Below are 21,846 nucleotides of genomic sequence, written 5' to 3'. Positions count from 1 at the left end.
GTTACTATTGTACTGTATGATATGGAAAAATTAAGAATTTTAAGTTTGATTCGAGATCATAGAAATAAAAAATGGTGAAACAAGGGAGGTAGTGGAAGATAATTATACTAGTGGATACTAAATCCCATGACTGAGTTAGGGATTAAATGTCCACTAATATATCTTCTTATTTCTATCATCCCTAATCAAACTTAAAACTCTTAATTTTTACGTTTTTTTACTTTTTTTGTAACATTATTATGACTGGTGAACTGATGTATACCGCATTAATGGTGCCGGGCTTATTATTTTTGTCTGAAAGCGTGCCCTAGCTATCAATTACTGAATTAACGAAGTGGCTATTACACTTCGTTTTAAGTTATGTTCCTGCTACACAGTATTACAAACAAAGGATAAGGACCTCTGCAGCACAATGGAAAACTCTCGTCAAATGTAGGGAAGCCACCATGTGTTGCTACCGTGAATTGACACCTTGCACATTCAGCAAAGATAAATCAAAGACATTGGTAGTGGTAAGTCAATGAAGCATACATTGTTCGTACTGCAGTATGCCAAAAGGCACCAGTCGGGCTAAAGCAATGTCAAACAGTGAAAAAATCAAGCCCATAGCCTTAACCGTTATTGAGTTATGCTTGTCTGAAAGCATCAGGCAGTCGGTCAGTAGAAAATTCCATTAAATATGCCAAGGCACCATGAAGACATTGTGAGACTGGTTTTAGGGTGATATTTTTGGCCCAAACCCCCATGATCCCTAATATACAGTACTTCTTCCCAATTACCTTCTAAGACTTCTTTTGTGGTTGGGGGAGCTCTCTAAGGTGTTTAGGTGAGCGTTCTATTCAAAAAACATAGGTGATCCAGGGGCGGATCCAGAGTTTCGAAAGAGGGGGGGCACCTTTCTGAAAAACAGTTGAAGACCAAAAAAACTTGCTGAAAACCAGTTGAAGACCAAAAAAAAAAAAAAAAAAAAAAAAAGGTCACAACAATAATAGCTAGTTATCCTTACCAACTATATCACGTCTGTTATGTAAAATAAAATCCTATTTGTAGCTTCATAGGTAAGCTACACTGCCTCATGAACATTGTGACTGCTTTATTAGAGTAATTGACTGCTCTATTAGAGTATCTCGATCTTGTATGCAATTTCTTGAAGGGGGGGCATTTGCCCCAAATGCCCCATCCTGGATCCGCCACTGTGATCTCTATTATGAACCACTACCATGCTTCATGATTACAGTGTTGATGGTTTCAGGCTAGTAGTGTTTTAGTAACAATACACACTAGTAGTATTAATGGCTGAGATATTTTACTCTTTCTGTGACATAACTATAATTGATGACAATTCAAACATCTGAAACATAATAGCTACGAAGTAGTAACATACACTGGATGAAAAGTGATGTAGTTCTAATGGTTTGGAACAAGTTGTGATATCAATGACAATACAGACATTTGCAGTTTGATCTTGTCAGGATCAGTAGTGACAGTGAAACATGGCACTGCTGCTTGACTTAGTGTTGACTGCTGCTCAGTAACCAGTTGATCTAACTGTCCTATTATCTGCTGATCAGCTCTCCTGGAGTGAGAACAAGAAATAACACCATATCAACTGTTAGAGGTTGTAAGCTCTGTGGTTGGACAACAAAATATACTACCATACTAATCACTGGCAAACAAAGTACTCTTTAAAAGTATAACATTATCCACTCTACAAGTAAAGTGAAATCATGTGAACATGTAGGGTTAACTAAACAGAACTTTGTGTAAAAGTTAAAGCAAACATCAAAACAGCTGCCAACTATGTGGTACCTACAGGTACATGTAACATGTATTGCTTCAGTTTTTGACAACAAAAAGAAATGAAGTATTTAAGGCCAGCACTATTATAGTGCATAGCAAGCAACGTTACCATAGAGTCTGGTTGTAAGGCACATCCACTTAATGAAACTTCCCAGAAAATTAATATAATTAATATATATATATATATATATATATTTAAGCACATTTATCATGGTGTGATTTGCATAACCTCATTTACCAATATTATTTTGGAGTCCAGTTTCTGTGCAAATCGTTCATGTAAAGAATGAGTTCCATCCGCAGATTGTTTTGCTCAGTAAACATAGTGTTGTTATTATTGGTGTGTACTTCAAGCTAAACCTCTAGCATTTCTTCTCTTGTATAGCTGCACTTCATGTGGAGCTTTGTGTTCATCTGCATGCGCTTATCAACCATGATCAATTACAAGAAACTCGCATGCACTTAATAAACAAGTAGAAGGAAACATTATAGGGATCAAAGGAAACATTATAGGGATCAAAGGAAACATTATAGGGATCAAAGGAAACATTATAGGGATCAAAGAAAAAAGGTAGTGAAATAAGGGAATAGCTAAAAAGTAGTGAAATAAGAGAGGTTGCATATGGCTGCAGATATACTGATGGACAATCAATCCCTGTACTTCAGTCTATAACCATGACTGAATTAATGTCCATTAGCATATCTGCAAGGTATAGACAACCTTTCTTGTTTCACTACTTTTTTTATTCTTTGAACATAAAATTCCTATTTTTTCCTTCTACTTGTTTGTTTACTTTTAATAGCATAATGGGACTTTGTAAAACGCGGAATACGGAATAAGTAAAACTTATATCTTCTGCATATTATGCAAATAGTTATATACCTACTCTATAGTAATTATTTACCTTGTAACAACTTTACACGGCATGCCACGGTGATGAATAAACAGCAGCTGGGCAAGCATTAAATATGACAAGCACACAATGAATCTTCCTAGAGTGATTTACCTTCACAAAACTTACCTATCAAAAGCAGACTTATTTCAGGAACTATGTATCATTACCAACACAAATAATGTCTATGTAACTATACTTATTGTTCAACTTTGTTCCAGGAGATTATAACTTCCTTTTCCTCAGAGTTCTTCAAAAAACAGGTTTCGATTGTGAGTTGCATATCTAGTTACAAAAGTTTTAATTGTGGGTTTTTTCTTCACATAATTAGCAGTGTTTCCACTGTGGCTATAAGAGGTGATTAGTGTGGCCTTTAAATGAATTGTATGATTCAAAAAGTGTTAGTTGGTTTAATTGGTTAGAGTTAACAGCTTCACTATAATATGTAGCTACCAACTCAGCCATTTAGCAAACTGTAATCTTTTGGTAATTTATAGTCTCATAAGGCAGCTATAGCATATTCACCCACTTTTGTCTATGAATGTTAAATCTGTATCAGTTACCTTCTGATATGACCCCATGCTGTGGGTTGGCATCACAATAATGTAGTCGTTATCCAAATAGCTAATTTGACCATGGATACTACATGTGTCTTACCACTAGGGTCTTGTGAGAAGGCTTGGTATCTTCTAATGTCTGGCTAGTTACCTATGTCCCTGTCCAGCTTAGCCCCCCCCCCCCCCCCACTTTCAAAAAATCCTAGATCCGCCCCTGCTAGTTTGTCCTAAGAATAGAACTAGGCCTTAGTGTTTTGTAGCAATATCAATTAAGGAGTGTAGGTAAGTACGTTTAGCGAAAGGTAGATCGTTCTAGGAGGATTGGTTGTGTGCTCGTCCTATTTAATACTCACCCAGCTGCTGTTTATCCATCACCGTGGCGTGCCATGCAGAGCTGTTGTAAGGTAACTAAAGTATAATTACTATCTACTAAATAGCCAAGTTGTAAAAAAGGGTGCAGCCCCCCAAAAGCCATACAGGTGACTTATTTGTAGCTGAATTCTCTATCGGGTGACTAACTTGTAGCTGAACTCTCTACAGGGTGACTTGTTTGAAGCTGAACTTTCTACTGGGTGACCTGTTTGCAGCTGAGCTCTCTACATGTGACTTTTTGTAGCTGAACTCTGTACCGTGTACTTTCTGTAGCTGAACTCTCTACTGTATGACTTTTTGTAGCTGAACTCTCTACAGGTAACTTGTTTTCTAGCTGTATTATACAAGATGCATGTGCTGAACTTCCTACAGGATGGCTTAATTGTAATTGAATTCTCCACAGGGTGATTGGTTTGTAGCAAACCTTTCTACAGTGTGACTTTTTGTGGCTGAATTCTCTACTGGATGACTTGTTTGTCTAACCAGATAACTGGCATGTAACTGAACTCTCATGAATTAGATGAACTCCTGACAGTGTGACTTGTTTGTAGCTGAACTCTCCATTCAGGCAGCATCCAGTTTATCTGCAGTGTATACAGTTGCTGGTAGCTATGAAGTCCTGTACTTTTTTTCTTCAATAACAAAAACAGTATCAAATGAATAAAATTAGTAATAATACAACACAATGAAGTAAATATATAATTTATGTAAGTAAGTTGAACTGCATACAAACTGAATGCTCTAATAGGGTGACTGTACTATTAGAGTATCTCGATCACACACTTGTTACACGTAGTTGGATCTCGCATTATAACTTTCACTCCAATTCTTCTATACTACTCCATGAACTTTCTATGATGCTTACTCCATCTACATACTGGTTTTCAGCTCACTCTTCTAAGTGGTTTACCTGGTAGGCATGAAAATTAATAAACTTATTTTTATTCATGAAACTTGATCGTGTAATTGTGACACAGGTTGGATTTTGTGTCATATCTCCATAGTATTTATCTCGATTCCCATCAAACCACAAAAAGGCACTCCTACAATGGTTACTCCATCTACATAGCAATTTTCAACTCATTCCTCCAAGAGGTTTACCCTGTGGGCGTGACAAAAGTTCGACCTTATATTATGTGAATAATCAGTCATAACTCCATGAATGTTCATCAGATTCCTACCAAACTTGGCACTGAGATCCACTTTAATGAGCCCTTTAAATGAGCCAAATTTCAGCCCGATCAGAGCATGTATTGGTGTTTTATGGCGGATTTTGCAGTGTGCAAAATGAAGAAGCAGAGAAAAACGAAGAAAATATTAAAATGAAACTTTGGCTGATCGTATTTTGGAAATGGCTGGGATGATTTTCTTCAAATTTGGAATGTAGACTCCCCTTCCTGGCGGGCACTTCTGTAGAAAATTTGGTTCCAATCGGATAAGGGATCACAGAGCTACATATGTGTGAAAATCATGTTTTCTTTCTTCCTATTAATATACTCACGGTGTGGTGCGCCGGCTTCTTGGGCCGCACAACACACTACCGTGTGTCTTGATAGAGTATATAATTATTTGCATAATCTGCAGAAGATAAACAAGTTTAGCGAATTAAGCATTTTTTAGATTGGTGAGTAAGCACCATCAATATGTCATAACGTGTGATGTCGTGAAGAAAAGTTTTCATTCCAGGAATCAAATCCTGGATCTTTGGGTTAAACAGTTCTATGTGCTAACACTAGCACTATTCTTCTGTGGTTTACAGGTTCTCCTCCTTCAATATGCTCTATAACAGAAGCAACTAGTGATTCACAACAACAAACTTCAAGTTGCCGGAGATGAATGCTATAACTCCATTAAAGTATGCTGATATGTGCTTAGAGTATAATTTTTGTACCACTCCTCTAGACACAGAACAAGACCAAAAACTAAGTGAAATGGTTACAGTAGGACCAACTCCATTTTCCTAATACCTGTATATCAGTTCAATCATAAAAATGTTAAATATGTGAATTTGTTTGTATAAGTGAAGCCAAATTATTTTATTAAAATAATAAAGAGAAACTTTGCTGTGAAGTTGTATATGGGCTTGGTTGTACCGGGAATATGAGGGTAGTTTCTGCTTGATTAGTTATGGTAGTACAATAAATATTCGTGATCCCTACTACTTAGTACTACCATACTAAATGACAAAATTTATGTGGGAGAGTCACAACTGAAAATTGTGTCATATTGGTCACAAGGAAATGTCAGCTGTTGTGACCCATATGCATATTTGACCGATAGGAGTATGTGATATCCCACACGCATACACCTATACAGGCTCCCTATATGCGTATGGGGTATCCCATATGCATATGGGACACCCATACGCGTACAAGGCGCCCATACGTGTATGGGTCACTAGATTAAATCCATCTATTAGCTAAATCCTTCATCTGAGATGATAAAAATACATTTTAAAACCTTGTAGTTAACCAGCTAGCTACAGAGCTACTCAAGTCCTGACAGTTTCAGTGGCAGATCTAGATGGGTTTCTTTGGTTCCAACAGAATCCCTTTCAAACTTAGCTGAGTAGCTATAGCAATTCTAGTAGAGAGCTGTGTTAGCAATTTATCATGGAAAAATTGCAATACTATACAGTATTTCATAGCTATATGCATTCAATTAGCATCAATTGTAGCTATTAAACCCCCAACAATACTTTACTTTTGATTTTATAGAAAATGATCGAGATACTCTATAGAACAGTCACTCTAATAGAGCAGCCAGACTACAGCGTAGTACAACTCTCACCCTATGTACAGTTAGTTTATTTCATAGTCTACAATATTTATTAATTAAAACTTCACAGCATGAAAGCTGAAAGTCTAAAGGACTCAACGGTCCTGAAATTAAACTACAGATATGCATACAGTGTGTGCATGAGTGAATTACAAGTAAATTGCACTGATCAGAGTTAATTGCGTTAAAAGTGTGGAAATTAGTTGAAACTGGAATGGCTAAACATTGATAACATGGACAGACAGTATGTAAGGTGCAGGGTAAATCAGGTTGATTAAGAATTCTTCCAGGAGGTAGTCTATAAAATGTTGCTTAAGTTGATGTACTGAAAGAAATGTGTTGATTACAGGTAGATGGTTCCACACTCTGACAATTCTGCTGAAATAGAAGTGCTCATAGGTGTAGCAAACACCTTGTGGTTGGGGGGCCAGAAAATGGTAGGATGAAATAAAAGCTGAGTATGTGAAGCATGTTAAACTAGAGGGGTCAGGGGGCATCCCCCCCTCCGGAAATTTTTTGAAAACTAACCCTCTGAGATTGAATTTTAGAGTATTTTTAGCAGTAAAACATGCTTGGGACATTCTAGCAGCACATTCTAGCAGCACATTCTAGCAGCACATTCTAGCAGCACATTCTAGCAGCACATTCTAGCAGCACATTCTAGCAGCACATTCTAGCAGCACATTCTAGCAGCACATTCTAGCAGCACATTCTAGCAGCACATTCTAGCAGCACATTCTAGCAGCACATTCTAGCAGCACATTCTAGCAGCACATTCTAGCAGCACATTCTAGCAGCACATTCTAGCAACACATTCTAGCAGCACATTCTAGCAGCACATTCTAGCAACACATTCTAGCAACACATTCTAGCAGCACATTCTAGCAGTACATTCTTATTTGTGTGCTTTACTTCTATGTCAGTCACAAACACTACGAAAGTTAATTTTAGAGGCACTTTCCACAGTCGTCAATTTGAAAGGTTGTTGAGGAGTCACTATGTGTAAGCTGATAGTTTCATAAATTCTATATGGATTGCTGATTGAATAGAAAAGTGAATTATCGATTAATTTGAAACACTAGTAGTAAGTAGACAGTTGAGAACTTAAGAAATATCTTTAAGTAGTAGCCAAATTATTGGGGGGCCATGCCCCCCCCCCCTCCCCCGCTTCCTACGCCTATGGTGCTGATGTATGGAAGAAGGTGATTTGGAATGAATACCTTGCAAGAGTTTCCGGATCTTGTAGAGCTTATAGTAAATTTTATCTAATCCAAAACAGCCAAGCTGTAAAAAACAGAGTGCGGCCCTGAGAAAGGCTATGGTGAAAAAAGATGTGAAATCCAAGGTGGCGGCCAAGAAATGGCTGTGATGGTAGGTTAATGGTAAAAATTTTAATAACGACAATTCAGGTGAATTTTGTGCCAAGACCAAGCGGCACCAAATTCACCTGAATTGTTGTTATTAAAATTTTTACCATTAACCTACCATCACAGCCATTTCTTGGCCGCCACCTTGGATTTCACATCTTTTTTCACCATAGCCTTTCTCAGGGCCGCACTCTGTTTTTTACAGCTTGGCTGTTTTGGATTAGATTTCACTTCTTTTTGTATTTGTATACCCCAAAGCCGGCATATGGCCGGCTTTAGGGCTTTTTAACCTGTCATTTTTTCTTTACTACAGGAAAAAAAAAAGATGAAGCAGGGTGATTTCTTTGTAGCTGACCTCTCTGCAAGGTGATCCTCCTAGCTGATCTCTCTACCGGATGACTTGTTTGTAGCTGAACTTTCTACAGGGTGATTTCTTTGTAGCTGAACTCTCTACAAGGTAATTTCTTCTAGCTGATCTTTCTACAGGGTGATTTGTTTGTAGCTGAATTCTCTACAGGGCGATTTGTTTGCAGCTAAACTGCTGAACTCTCTACAATGTAACTTCTTCTAGCTGAACTCTCTACGGGTGGCTTGTTTCTAGCTGAACTCTCTACAGGGTGATTTGTTTGTAGCTGAACTCTCTACAAGGTAACTTCTTCTAGCTGATCTTTCTACAGGGTGATTTGTTTGTAGCTGAATTTTCTACAGGGCAATTTGTTTGCAGCTGAACTCTCTACATGGTAGTTTCTTTGTAGCTGAACTCTCTACAATCTGACTTCTTCTAGCTGAACTCTCTACAGGGTGACTTGTTTCTAGCTGAACTCTCTACAGGGTGACTTGTTTGTAGCTGAACTCTCTACAGGGTGATTTGTTTGTAGCTGAACTCTCTACAAGGTAACTTCTTCTAGCTGATCTTTCTACAGGGTGATTTGTTTGTCTCTACAAGGCAATTTGTTTACAGCTGAACTCTCTACATTGTAGTTTCTTTGTAGCTGAACTCTCTACAATGTAACTTCTTCTAGCTGAACTCTCTACAGGGTAACTTGTTTCTAGCAGAACTCTCTACAAGGTAACTTCTTCTAGCTGATCTTTCTACAGGGTGATTTGTTTGTAGCTGAATTCTCTACAGGGCGATTTGTTTGCTGCTGAACTCTCTACATTGTAGTTTCTTTGTAGCTGAACTCTCTACAATGTAACTTCTTCTAGCTGAACTCTCTACGGGTGACTTGTTTCTAGCTGATCTCTCTACAGGGTGACTTGTTTCTAGCTGAACTCTCTACAGGGTGATTTGTTTGTAGCTGAACTCTCTACAAGGTAACGTCTTCTAGCTGATCTTTCTACAGGGTGATTTGTTTGTCTCTACAGGGAAATTTGTTTGCAGCTGAACTCTCTACATGGTAGTTTCTTTGTAGCTGAACTCTCTACAATGTAATTCTTCTAGCTGAACTCTCTACAGGGTGATTTGTTTGTAGCTGAACTCTCTACAATGTAACTTCTTCTAGCTGATCTCTCTACAGGGTGACTTGTTTGTAACTCTCTACAGGGTGATTTGTTTGTAGCTGAACTCTCTACAAGGTAACTTCGTCTAGCTGATCTTTCTACAGGGTGATTTGTTTGTAGCTGAATTCTCTACAGGGCGATTTGTTTGCAGCTGAACTCTCTACATGGTAGTTTCTTTGTAGCTGAACTCTCTACAATGTAACTTCTTCTAGCTGATCTTTCTACAGGGTGATTTGTTTGTAGCTGAATTCTCTACAGGGCGATTTGTTTGCAGCTGAACTCTCTACATGGTAGTTTCTTTGTAGCTGAACTCTCTACAATGTAACTTCTTCTAGCTGAACTCTCTACAGGGTGACTTGTTTCTAGCTGATCTCTGTACAGGGTGACTTGTTCCTAGCTGAACTCTCTACAGGTGATTTGTTTGATTCTGAACTCTCTTACATGGTTGTTTCTTTGTAGCTGAACTCTCTACAAAGTGACTTCTTCTAGCTGATCTATCTACAGGATGACTTGTTTCTAACTGAACTCTCTACAGTGTTATCTGTTCATAGCGGAACTTTCTACTGGGTGATTTGTTTGCAGCTAAACTCTTTGCATGATTGTTTCTTTGTAACTGAACTCTCTACAAGGTAACTTCTTCTAGCTGATCTCTCTACAGGATGACTTGTTTCTAACTGAACTCTCTATAGTGTGATCTGTTCATAGCGGAACTTTCTACTGGGTGATTTGTTTGCAGCTAAACTCTTTGCATGATTGTTTCTTTGTAACTGAACTCTCTACAAGGTAACTTCTTCTAGCTGATCTCTCTACAGGGCAATTTGTTTGTAGCTGAATTCTCTACAGGGTGATTTATTTGAGCTGAACTCTCTACATGATGGCTTCTTTGTAGCTGAACTCTCTATTAGGTACCTTCTTCTAGCTGATCTGACTACAGGGTGACTTGTATGTAGCTGAATTCCCTACAGAATAACTTGCAATGTAATATAACTGTGTAAATTATACATGCAGCTGAATGCTTTATTAGGGTGACTGTTCTATTAGAGTATCTCGATCTCGCATTTGCTGCACGTAGTTTCCTTTCGAATCATATCTCAGTGATTTGTAATCCGATTCTTCTGTACTACTGCAAGAACTTTCTATGATGATTATTCCAGCTACATACTGATTTTCAGCTCGTTGCTCTAAGCGGTTTGCCTGGTAGACACGAAAACTAATAGTTTTTTTATTCATAAAAATCGATCGCGTAATTTTGACACAGGTTGGGTTTAGTGTCATATCTCCATGGTCTTTATCCCGATTCTTTTCAAACCACAAAAAAGCACTCCTACGATGGTTGCTCCATCTACATATCAATTTTCAACTGATTCCTCCAAAGGATTTACCCTGTAGGCGTGACAGACCTTCGACATTATTTTACGCAAATAATCGGTAATAACTCCGTGAATGTTCATCGGATTCCTACCAAAGTTGGTACGGAGATCCGCCTTAATGAGCCCTTTAAGTGTGCCAAATTTCAGCCCAATCCGAGCACGCATTCGTGTTTTATGGCGAATTTTGTGAAGTGTGCGAAATGAAGATGAAGAAGAAGAAAAAAACGAAGAAATTAAAACGAAATTTTGTTCGCTCGTATCTCGGAAATGGCTGGAGCGATTTTCTTCAAATTTGGTATGTAGACTCCCCTAACTGGGCGGCACATCTCTAGCAAATTTGGTTCCAATCGGATAAGGGATCACAGAGCTACATAGGTGTGAAAATTGCGTTTTCTTTCTTCCTGTCAATATACTCACGGTGTGGCGCGCCGGCTTCTTGGGCCGCACGACACACTATCGTGTGTCTTGATATGCTGATGGATGTTAGCCAATGATCAGATGGCTGTGTTTAAGGTACTTTACTAGAAACATTAGTCATTGAGTTCATATGTGTATATTAGTGGTAGCAATTGTAACTGCTCAAGTTAAGTTTTGTAAGATGATTCGTAATCATTTAAATGTTTAATATGAATTTCGTTGCCCTGTGTTGAATGCGTTCGAATGTGAGTATGTCCTTTGATTAACTATGAGATCTGACTAAGGAAATGTATAATTGTTTGTCCTAGAAGTATATATGACAGAGAAGTCCCAGGGTTTGGTAGGCTTTTGCTGCAATGATCTTATAGTGCTCTGACTATTGGAGGTTGTCAGTAAAAGTAATAGCTGCCGAGGTCTTTGTGTGATGGAGAATTTCTTTACCAATAACCTTGTATGCATACAGAGTATTTGAAGCTCTTGGCCAGAATCGTAGATGAATAAATTTAGCTTCATTGAAAAGAATATTAGTGTTGCAGCTCCAAAGTGAGATGTCGTTGTATCCTCTTGAAGTTGGTTTATGTCTTTGGATGAGTTGATATATCTGCAGGCATTTAGATAGTATCATCAGCAAGCAGAAAAGGAATTGAAGAGTGATTTAATACTCTCTGGAAGATCATTGATAAAAATGACATAATAGTGGCCACATGCACGGACACTACCTTGTGGTACTCCTGAGGGAACATTGCTGGTCCGAACAGCATTTTCCCAATTTTGACACACTGCATGAGATTGGTACTTGAAGTAAGATTTGAGCCATTGCCACAAATTAGCTAAATGTTCAGTATCTAAAGGTAACCTAAAATCTCAGAATCTCAAAATTTTCTGGGTTTCCTCAGAACTTTTGTTATTTCCTTTATTATTTCAGAAACCCCTTTCAAAAATCCTAGATCCACCACACTGGCTGAGTTTGCATCATGCTAGTATACGAGGCATATCGAATTTTTATTTTCAATATTAATATTACAGTTTCTGAAACCTCAGAGTCACCCCTCAGTAGCTACCTTTAGTTAATACTGTATGCACGTGCTTTCTTTAAATCATATGTGGCTGGGGATGGCAGCCCATCAAGCCAATAAAGGAGAGAGCTGCCCCATAATCGTATGGGGCCCCATACTCGTATGGCTGTCCCATGTGTATGGGACAAGTGATCTGCCCCATATGTGTACAGGGCAAAATATGCATATGGTTCATAACATAGTAACAATGGATCACTCCATGAGTGTCTCCATGGTCATGCATGGTCATGGTACGAGACTACCAGTATAAACTAAATCATAAAAGTGAGTACAATTCAATTGGTTTTAGCCACACCCCTATTGTATCAGAGCATTCAACAGCCAACAATACGGATTAGGTGAAAAAAGGCTGACTTGGGACTTGGACACATGGATGTAGACTTGATCCAAAATACTCTAATATAACAGTCAGCAGTCATGACTACACTGCTCAGGGAATTCAAATACAGCAGTCATAATTCACACTTTATACACAAATTATTATATCCAGTGTAAGGCCACATCAGTTACCCTGAGTGTTAGACTAGAGGTTTTAGCCTATTGATGGCTACCCTAGACCAAGTCTATGTAGACATAACTATAAGAGTAATATAAGAACATATTTGCCATTTGAATATTGAACTTTTTGATAAACCATTAAATACTTTAATAGAGCAGTCAAAATTTGAAAGTCAATGTATGCCAGATCTTAAATTTTCGGTAAAAACTGCTTTATTCCACGCATATGGTGACTGCTCTATTAGAGTAACTCATTGTTGTATTGACAGCAACTAACTCTTCAATCTTCGAAGTTGAACAGTTTATATATCAGCATAACCACAAAGTCAAGTAGGCATGGCCATACCTGTTAGCATAGATAGTGCATGTTGTCATCCGTGCTGCTAGCTTTACCAGTACATTATGCCTAAACAATATATAACTAACATTAATTTCAGGAAAAGTGATAAGAATTATGGAAATAATTGTGTGTGGATTAAGGTAGGCTGTAGCTGTTGTATTCACTGTCATGACAGGTGACTTACGAGTATTTAATTCCAGGTCTTGCTAAGACACTTACGATGTTGTCCCTTATATTAATTAGCTGGTCAATATGTGACTAGTCAAACTAGCACTCTGAACACCGGTTAACTAGATGTGAAATTCATCTAGACACCAAAAGGAGATTCATTAGTTGGGTGTTCTATTAGAGTACCACAAAGTTGTGGGTTTCTTAAGGACTACTGGGAACCACATAACGAAAACTACATACAGTGGAACTTCTCTTATCCGGGCGGTCTGGTACATACTACTGCCCGTATCTCAGTAATGTCCGTAACTAAGAATAACATGCTATTATGCTAAAGTGACTAACTTAAATACAAGTGATGTTGTTATTGCTATCAGCTGGTGGTATGCAATTTAGTGGGCAGCAGGGAAGTCACTAGAGAACATTCATGGTCATTCCCCTGGCCTGTAAAAATCCATTATCACCTAGTAACCAAGTGGTAGTTAAGTTATTATTAGTAGGATAAACAAGCCACCAAACAGGTAAACAGTAACCTTTAGGCTCCCTCCTTGTGCTTTCATCTAAACCAAACTTCATTATGGTCAATAAACTACAAGCCACATGACCAATCAGACAATGGAGGTGCCCAGATAGGGATAAGGGAGGTTCCACTGTAGCACACAATTTTTTAATGATGCCTTTCAAGCCACAGTTACATCCTTCAGATGACATACCACTGCATTGTCTGTAACAGGTCTACAGCTTCTTTGAACAAGTGATTGACTGTTCTATTAGAGTATCCTAATGGCATGTGTCTGTCCTCTGAAGTCTGCCTTTTCCAACAACCATCAATATGCATTGAGTTGCTTATCTGACATTTCTAAAGATGCTGCTAGTTATTTTAAAATACAAATTTCACAACTCAGTAAGTACTAACAAAAATAAGTTTGCATTTCTGAAGTTGTCCGAGGAACTAATGCAGAAATACACAATTTTACAGCTAATGATATGGGTCTTGGTAAGACTTATGTTGTTCCTTAATAAGTGAAACTAGCACTAGCTCTCAAGGACAATGAACAAAGATATCAATTGACTGGAATTCATCTACGTAAGTGATGATATAGAGTAGTTGAGTGTTCAATTAGAGTACTGAAACAAAACAACTAGTGAGAGTTGCTGTATGTTATATTAGAATGCTTTCTCTTTATAGCAAGTATGTACATCCGACACTACAAACAATTTGCCATAGCACAAGACTAAATAAAGTATCAAAGATAAGAGTTATGGTGCAAAACTTATTACATCCTGTATTGGATAGGGTGCATGTTGAGTGTATTTATCATACTTTATAATACATTCGGTAAGCATTCATCTGAGCCTCTACAAAACTTAGTAATGTGAACGTGTGTTCACTCACAATGGTTTATATTGGAGCAAGTCTTGTTTCATTTTGCACGCCTGAATTTGTGTATACTAAACGCTTTTAAAGCCTCATAAATCAATTATTCTACTTCATTGTGGCAACTGTCTAGTCAAAAACAAGAAGCATGACCCAAGGCCTTACCAGACCCTAGTATAGTGTTTCTCCAGTACAACAAACACTCTAACATAACACACACACACACACACACACACACACACACACACACACACACACACACACACACACACACACACACACACACACACACACACACACAAAATGTTTCAGCAGCTTAACAGCATAATCACCATCGTATTAGAGCAATGAATTTTATAGTTCATTGTCAACAATTTAGTACATTTCCACTACATTATCAGCAAAATCTGATATACTGTTGTCACATACAGTGCAGAGATCATTCGCATACAGCACACATAATTTTGATACAAGTACACAGTGTAACACCCATTCTTTCGGATGGGGGGAGTATTAGATAACCTCCATATCTTTGAGATGAGTGCAAAATTGATTTTAAAGTACCTCAGTCAAGTATGACAACCATTTGGCTATTCTGTTAAACTGGATTCCACATACAGATTGTTGGAAATCATACAACAAAAACCATACAGCACATAATTATGCCTTTCAAACTGCAGCTACAACCTTCAGACATAGTAACATACCACAAGTTTTTAGCTCCTATAGTTGAATTGAACAAGTCACTGACTGTTATATTAAAGTGTTTTACTGTTCTATTAGACTTGATACTCTAATGCCCTGCATGTTCATAACTTTTATTATACCACTAGGCCATTTCCAATTATAAAATTCCTCTTGCTACAAGTGAAACAAATCATACTGCTCTGTGCTAACTCCAGTGCCCAACAGGAAAAATAAAACTAAGGTACTACAGATGGTGTACTGAGGTAACACATGTTTGAGGTACAACACAAATGGAATCTATGACACATACCATTATCAAGTCAAACTACTGGTCACTGACAACACATTGCTACCTCAACTCTTCTGCAAGGCGTTTTTCCAGAATCTTCTGTTCCTCCACATGGCTACTTGATGTGCCCTCCTGCTGCTGCTGTCGTCGTGTCAACTCGGCTTTCTGCAACTTGTGACTGCTGACCACCTTCATGCGCTGGTTGAGGACACTTCTCTCACTCAGCTGTTGGATGCTCTCCAGTTCCCGGACTATTTCAAACACTGTACCATCTTCTAGTGCAGCAGCTAACTCCGTCAACAAAGAGTCTGTGAGGGATTCCTAAGAATCAAACAAAAACATACTCACCAATGTCATACAGACAAAGCTACAATAATGGCAAATAATCGTCATAAAATTCATCTAAGTTTGGTCAAATATCAAATTGCTGTGTCATACATAATTAGTTTAGTTTTAACTGAAAAGATTGTAATACTTGGCATTGATTGACCAGTCATTTCAAGAACAGCAAACAGATGTGGTTTCTAGGTAACTGCACATCTTAAAGCCATGTGGAAACAAAAATAAAGCATTGATTAAAGTTCAAATAAACATCAGTGAATTTAGTGGGGTGCTTCACCCCTATAACATTTTAACTTTGTACTAGCTAGTAGAAGCTATGGGTATTGTGTTATAATCCATGAATAATTGAAAGAGCAAGGAGAAGTGTCCTAAGATTAAAGTTGATTTACAATCAAAATACTCTAATAGAACAGTCAACTAAACACCCAAATTGGAGACTGCAAGGGAAAAGACCAGTGTGTGAGATGAATCTTCTTGACCTCTTTGCTGCTTTCTCTGCAATCATCCCAAACATCATGCTGTACAACTCTATCCCTTATCATTACCTGTACGGTACCGGAGGCCCAGGGATGGTGGAGAAGACCAAAGAGTGAGGGGCCGACAGTGAATAAATTAAAGCAACTGTTTATGACATATAAATTCTGAATGTTCTATTAGAGTAGTTGACTGCTCTATTATAGTATCTTAAAAGTGGACCAACTCTCCCTCCCCACATACAAGCACACTGTTTTCGTTGCCTAGGCCAGGAGCCTGTAAGCACATTGTACTGATGCATAAAATGTATTAGTGTTTTTGTAACTTCTTTTGGTTAATTACAGCAGCTTTTATGTACAAATAATGTATATCCTACTGCAAAGGGTTTAGCACCCCACCTTGTGAAATCCCAAATCCGCCCCCGATGGACCCACTATTCTATCTGTAAATGCTATCAGGATGTGTCCGAAGACTAAACAGAGTCAATACAAAAAAGATACAGTCGTTAAAAAGACAACCTTTATTATTATGAGATAAGTAAGTACATACAATACGGTCCCTGGTCTCTTCATAGATTATAAGTGCACATGGAATTTTCAACTAGAGTAGGGACCGTAGCACATCGATAAAAAGTACTGAAACAAGCTGGAGTAGTGCACGATATTAAATCACAGTAAAACAATAAGAAGTGTTATATCCCTACTGTGCTCAAGATACCATAACGGTAACACTTCTTATTGTTTTACTGTGATTTAATATCGTGCACTACTCCAGCTTGTTTCAGTACTTTTTATCGATGTACTATGGTCCCTACTCTAGTTGAAAGTTATTTGTTTGTTAACTTTTTTGTTATTATGGCTGGTCACACTGCATTGAAATGGTGCCGCGTGCCCCAGTTATATCAATTATCATCTGAAAAGTGAAGTAACCATTATGCTTCGTTGTCATTACACTACGAATCAAGAACTGTTCGAAAACTTATTAAGAGTACGTTAACTTGATATACATTACACTCATATTTGAGTCTTGCATAACAAAAAATTATAAAAAGTGCAATCAAAGTAGCCGCTATGAAAATACAGACGATTTCCATTATGTTCATGGACTTACCAGTGTCCTCCTTCATGTCCCATTCATCTTTGCTGACAGCGAAAAGTGACAATTTGGCGGTAGCACATTTATTTATTTATTTATTGTTACTGGGCAGACGGCAATTGCCGATGCGTCCAGGGGGCGATCAATATCCCACACATACACATAAAATATACAGCAAACAATTAGATAGACAATAAGTAATTAGTAAATGTATCTATGTTTTCTGATTTTATGACAGATACTGGCAAGCTATTCCAATCTTTGATTGTTCTTGGAAAAAAAGAATATTGGTAATAACTGGACCGTATACTGGGTTGGATAAGGGTTAGGGTTAGATAAGGGTTGGATAAGGGTTAGGATAAAGTGAGTGTGGTGGTGTCTGGTGGATCGTTGAGTTCGCATGATGGCTTCCCTTCAAAGAATACATTGTATGTACTGCAGTATGCCAAAAGGCACCTCTTGGGCCGAAGTGACGTCGAACAGTGAAAAAATCAAGTTCGTAGCCTTAGCCGTTATCGAGTCACACTTGTCTGAAGGTATCAGTCAGTTAACTCAGTCAGTCACTAGAAAATTCCATTAAATAATTTATAAAAAAAAAATTTCCATATCAATTTGTTGAAAGTGTGTAGGGTCAACCTGAAAGCTTGTTTGGGCTTAGTTTTACCTAACTAATACTGCTTCATCATAGTAAGAGAAAAGTGAGGCTGGTTTTTGGGTGATGTTTTTTCATGGGCCACGCCCACACCTTTGTGGTCCCTACTATACAGTACTATTGTACTGTATGATAGAGGGGTTCTTTATAATCTATGGTCTCGTGCGACCAGTCTGAGGACCACTCAAACCCCTAACCCTGTTTAAACAACATTCAAGATTATTATTATATTATATTTATTACTGTGCAGCAATCAAAAGATTATAACGCACAGGTGTGATCATAAAAGTTACTTAAGTTATTACAAAACTCATTAGGGGTAGATTATTGTGCAGATCAAATTACTTTATGAATAGAATGATTAATGATTGGAACAGTTTACCTACCTCTGTTGTGGAAAGTACTTCAATTAACACTTTTAAATCGCTGTGAGATAATATTTTAGATTTACTTTTGTATAATGTTAATGCATTGATCGGGTATACAGGCTTTGCCTTTACCCGATCTGTGCGGGCACGGTTTTGGTGTATATACAAGTTTAATGCACAATATTGCTTCTTTTACACACCTGAACATCTTGTTCCAGTCCTTTCCTCAGCTCTACCAGTCGCGAGTAGTTCGTAGGCTCTTCATCTTGCGCCATGTGCCAAAAAATTCAGGCTGGTGCGCCTAAATTTAGAGCTGTTGAACTCCTGTACCCCGAACAGGAAATGGCTCCCAAGTTCGAGCTACCCTTTACCCAACCGTCTCACGTTGTAGCCATAGGATGTGCTCTGCTACTGGCGATATTCCTGTCCACTAGTGGGTATGGTGCCTGGGACAATACGGGCGTGTGGCGCACCGTGCCGCGAATGTGCCATGTGTTAGCATTCAGTATGTTACTAGGGATGCAGTTTTGGGTCTCGTTTGTGGCAGGTCAGTACACAGATATAATAATATGGTAAATATTGTGTGTTTGAATGCAAGATATTCACGTGATTTACATCAAACCCTCCAGGGGTGGTCATGTACACCAACCTACCACGACACACGTTTGGATACATTCAGAGCAAATTGTTCCCAAAATACTTCCAGATTAGCACCATTTTGATAACCATTGTTGTGGGGACATTTGTGTGGGAGCATTCCAAGTGGGAATGGAAGACGATGCTACAGGTTAGCACACATCATCTTGTTCAGTGAGTTATACCATGGTAATCACAGGGAGGAATGCTGGTAACAAGCTTACTGATGATAGTACTAAACCTAATAGCACTGCAGCCAAAAGCAACAAGGGTGATGTTTGAAAAACACCTAATTGAGAAGGAAGAGCAAGCCGGCGACTCAATAGGCAAAGTGGATGATGAGAAACTAAAGTCATTAATGGAAATGAAGAAGTACAGAGAGTTGTCCAGCCAGTTTATTAGACTACACTCACTGTCAGCCATAGCCAATTTGATAGCATTATGTACAGAGGTGGTCCACCTGTGGTACCTGGTATCCAACTTAACAACACTGTGATACACACGGTGTACAAACACAACTGACAATATATTGCTGTACAAAAGCTTTGTGTCATTAGAAATATAGCATTTCTATAAATTGTTTTGGAGACACCACTTGTGGCTGAAGTCCCATTAGTCTGCCTTGAACAGTACAAGGGTGTCCATAAGACTAGAAGGGTTACAATAGTAACATTATGGTGAGTATTAATTGGGGTTCTTACCTTCCAGTAGAGGGTATGACATACAGTACAAAAGTGCAGAATATTACTAGCTAGTGTGGAGTTTGATTGTCTGCAAATGGTAGACTGTAAAATTTTTGTATGTAATCTTTTGCTTGCACTACCTGTATAATTTGAAAAACCGTTTCTTCCAGTTGTGCTTGGCAATAGCTGCAGTGGTAGCTCTCTCCTGTACACCAAGTCATGTCATATTATTCTACATAACATACACCATACTTTGTAATGGAGAACACACAAGGAGTACCACACCCCCGGCACTTCTGTCATCTCATGTAACATCCTGTGAGGAATATGACAATTATGGGATGCATAAGGTGAGTGACTAACGAGTGTGCCAGTCCCAAGTTGAGTACATCAATAGGATCAGTGAGATAGGAGATCACATGATGCAGGACCACGCTGGGAAGGTCTAGCAGCTCATGACGTGAGTCATGTGACACATCATGCTGGTGACCGATGTGATGTAAGAACACAGTTGAGCACACAACATACAAATACACACACATGCATGGACACACACACACTACACTCACCAAAGAGGTGTGAAGTTGTTCCTTCCACTTGTGTAGTGTCTTGATGTGTACATCAATTTTGTTCAGATAAGCTGAGTTGTGTACAATGACTCCACTATCATCTACATGCAATACAAAAATAATTGGATGCTAGTCTAACTCAACGATACCTTGTGTTAGTGTGCTGAGAGATCTTGTAATCAGTCGAACAGTTTCACCATAAAATGTCTTGCTCTCAATAGCTACAAGGAAGGTGACATGTTATGTCATGTGCATTGCAAATGTGGAATTTAAAATTATAGAAATTTAATATTTGAGCTGAGACCTAGAGATTTTTAACAGAATTTTTTACTACAATGCCACACGTTTGTTTCTCATCCCACCATTCTCCTTAATTAGCTAATGGTGGCTGAATGCAGCCCTTATATGTACCTATAGAGCAGAATATGAATACTGCTTAGTCTTATGAGCTATCTAATTCAGCATTAACTATATCACCTGCTCACATGAGCTAAGTTTATATACCTAAGTAGGAAGCAGAAATTGGGAAATCAGTGGCCAATTATCTTAAGGGCTTCTCCATTGAAATTTTGTCCAATGGAAATGCCTTGACACTAAAGATGGAAAATGATCACTGTTATTTCTAGCACTCCACTGTACAGTTTCAAGATATTTTACAGTGAACATACAAAGACTACACAACTACACTTACCAGCATTCTTCAATCCGTCGGTGATCTTCATCACTAAATTTTGTGTGCTGATGCTTAACTGGTGCCAGTGATTATCAAACAGTTCAGTTATCACCTGCAGCAACACAAAATGGATGGGGCTGCTCACATGTGCCCATGTGAGCTCACTTTACAGATGTAGGTGAAACAATTCTGATCCTGCACTGCACACACAAAGTTGAGTCTCATCATGGCGGTTCCGATTGTAACATAATCACTGCTCTACAGGAGTACATGGGGTAGTTACAGGAATAAACATAACTAGTTACACACTACCTCCCTAGAGCTGTGTTGTGTCACTTTGACGCATCGCATATCTGCATTAAATAATCACACAATATTTAAGCAGTATACATGTAATTCCATACTCACTTAGTTGATTTATCCATTGATTTTGCTGACTTTGAATTTGTGAATTACTTTAAAATACAGCTTCTTATCAGAAATCTACAGCAATTTGATTACTTACTTTTGCTGTTGAACAGTATCAGCGACGGCCGCTGGCCTGTTGTGTTGCTGTACCGCTTTCCATCCACAATCAGTTTTGACCCAGTTAACTCCTGGTGCGCGCCAATCCACCCCGATCATGTTGAACTATAGTAGAATAAGCGAACAGCCCTCGGCGATGCATTTTATTAACTGTACTGATAGTTTACGTCTAAATTTGGAAAATATAACCATGTTTGGTGAAAAGTAAAAGATTTTTGTTTTGCAATTTCACTTACGTCATGGGCTTGGCTATTAATAGAATGACTAAAGTTTAGCATCACGTGATAATGTTAGTGAAATAATAAGAGTATTAGAAGTGTCGCCAGTGAAGACGATTCT

At 38.3% G+C, this 21,846-nt stretch overlaps 2 protein-coding genes across 2 annotated transcripts; one reads left to right on the top strand and one right to left on the bottom strand.

Moving 5' to 3' along the window:
• Positions 1-1,288: 1,288 nt before the first annotated feature.
• On the bottom strand, positions 1,289-21,732 carry LOC136242291 (F-box only protein 32-like). The gene is made up of 15 exons (XM_066033700.1): positions 21,488-21,732; positions 21,391-21,437; positions 21,295-21,335; positions 21,148-21,240; positions 21,001-21,094; positions 20,459-20,530; positions 20,310-20,410; positions 20,104-20,222; positions 19,993-20,056; positions 19,881-19,945; positions 19,759-19,828; positions 19,619-19,706; positions 19,471-19,547; positions 15,555-15,811; positions 1,289-1,576 (listed from the first exon to the last, which is right to left on the bottom strand). Exons 1-15 carry the CDS (start codon positions 21,604-21,606, stop codon positions 1,408-1,410), a joined length of 1,476 nt encoding a protein of 491 aa, XP_065889772.1. The 5' UTR covers positions 21,607-21,732; the 3' UTR covers positions 1,289-1,407.
• On the top strand, positions 18,709-19,634 carry LOC136243734 (transmembrane protein 205-like). Its single transcript, XM_066035335.1, has 3 exons — positions 18,709-18,968; positions 19,051-19,208; positions 19,257-19,634. Exons 1-3 carry the CDS (start codon positions 18,764-18,766, stop codon positions 19,551-19,553), a joined length of 660 nt encoding a protein of 219 aa, XP_065891407.1. The 5' UTR covers positions 18,709-18,763; the 3' UTR covers positions 19,554-19,634.
• Positions 21,733-21,846: the final 114 nt, after the last annotated feature.

Source organism: Dysidea avara, chromosome 13 (genome assembly GCF_963678975.1).
Source record: "Dysidea avara chromosome 13, odDysAvar1.4, whole genome shotgun sequence".
Lineage (NCBI taxonomy): Eukaryota > Metazoa > Porifera > Demospongiae > Dictyoceratida > Dysideidae > Dysidea > Dysidea avara.
Note: the sequence above shows the minus strand (reverse complement) of the source record. Positions and strands in the feature narration are given on the sequence as shown.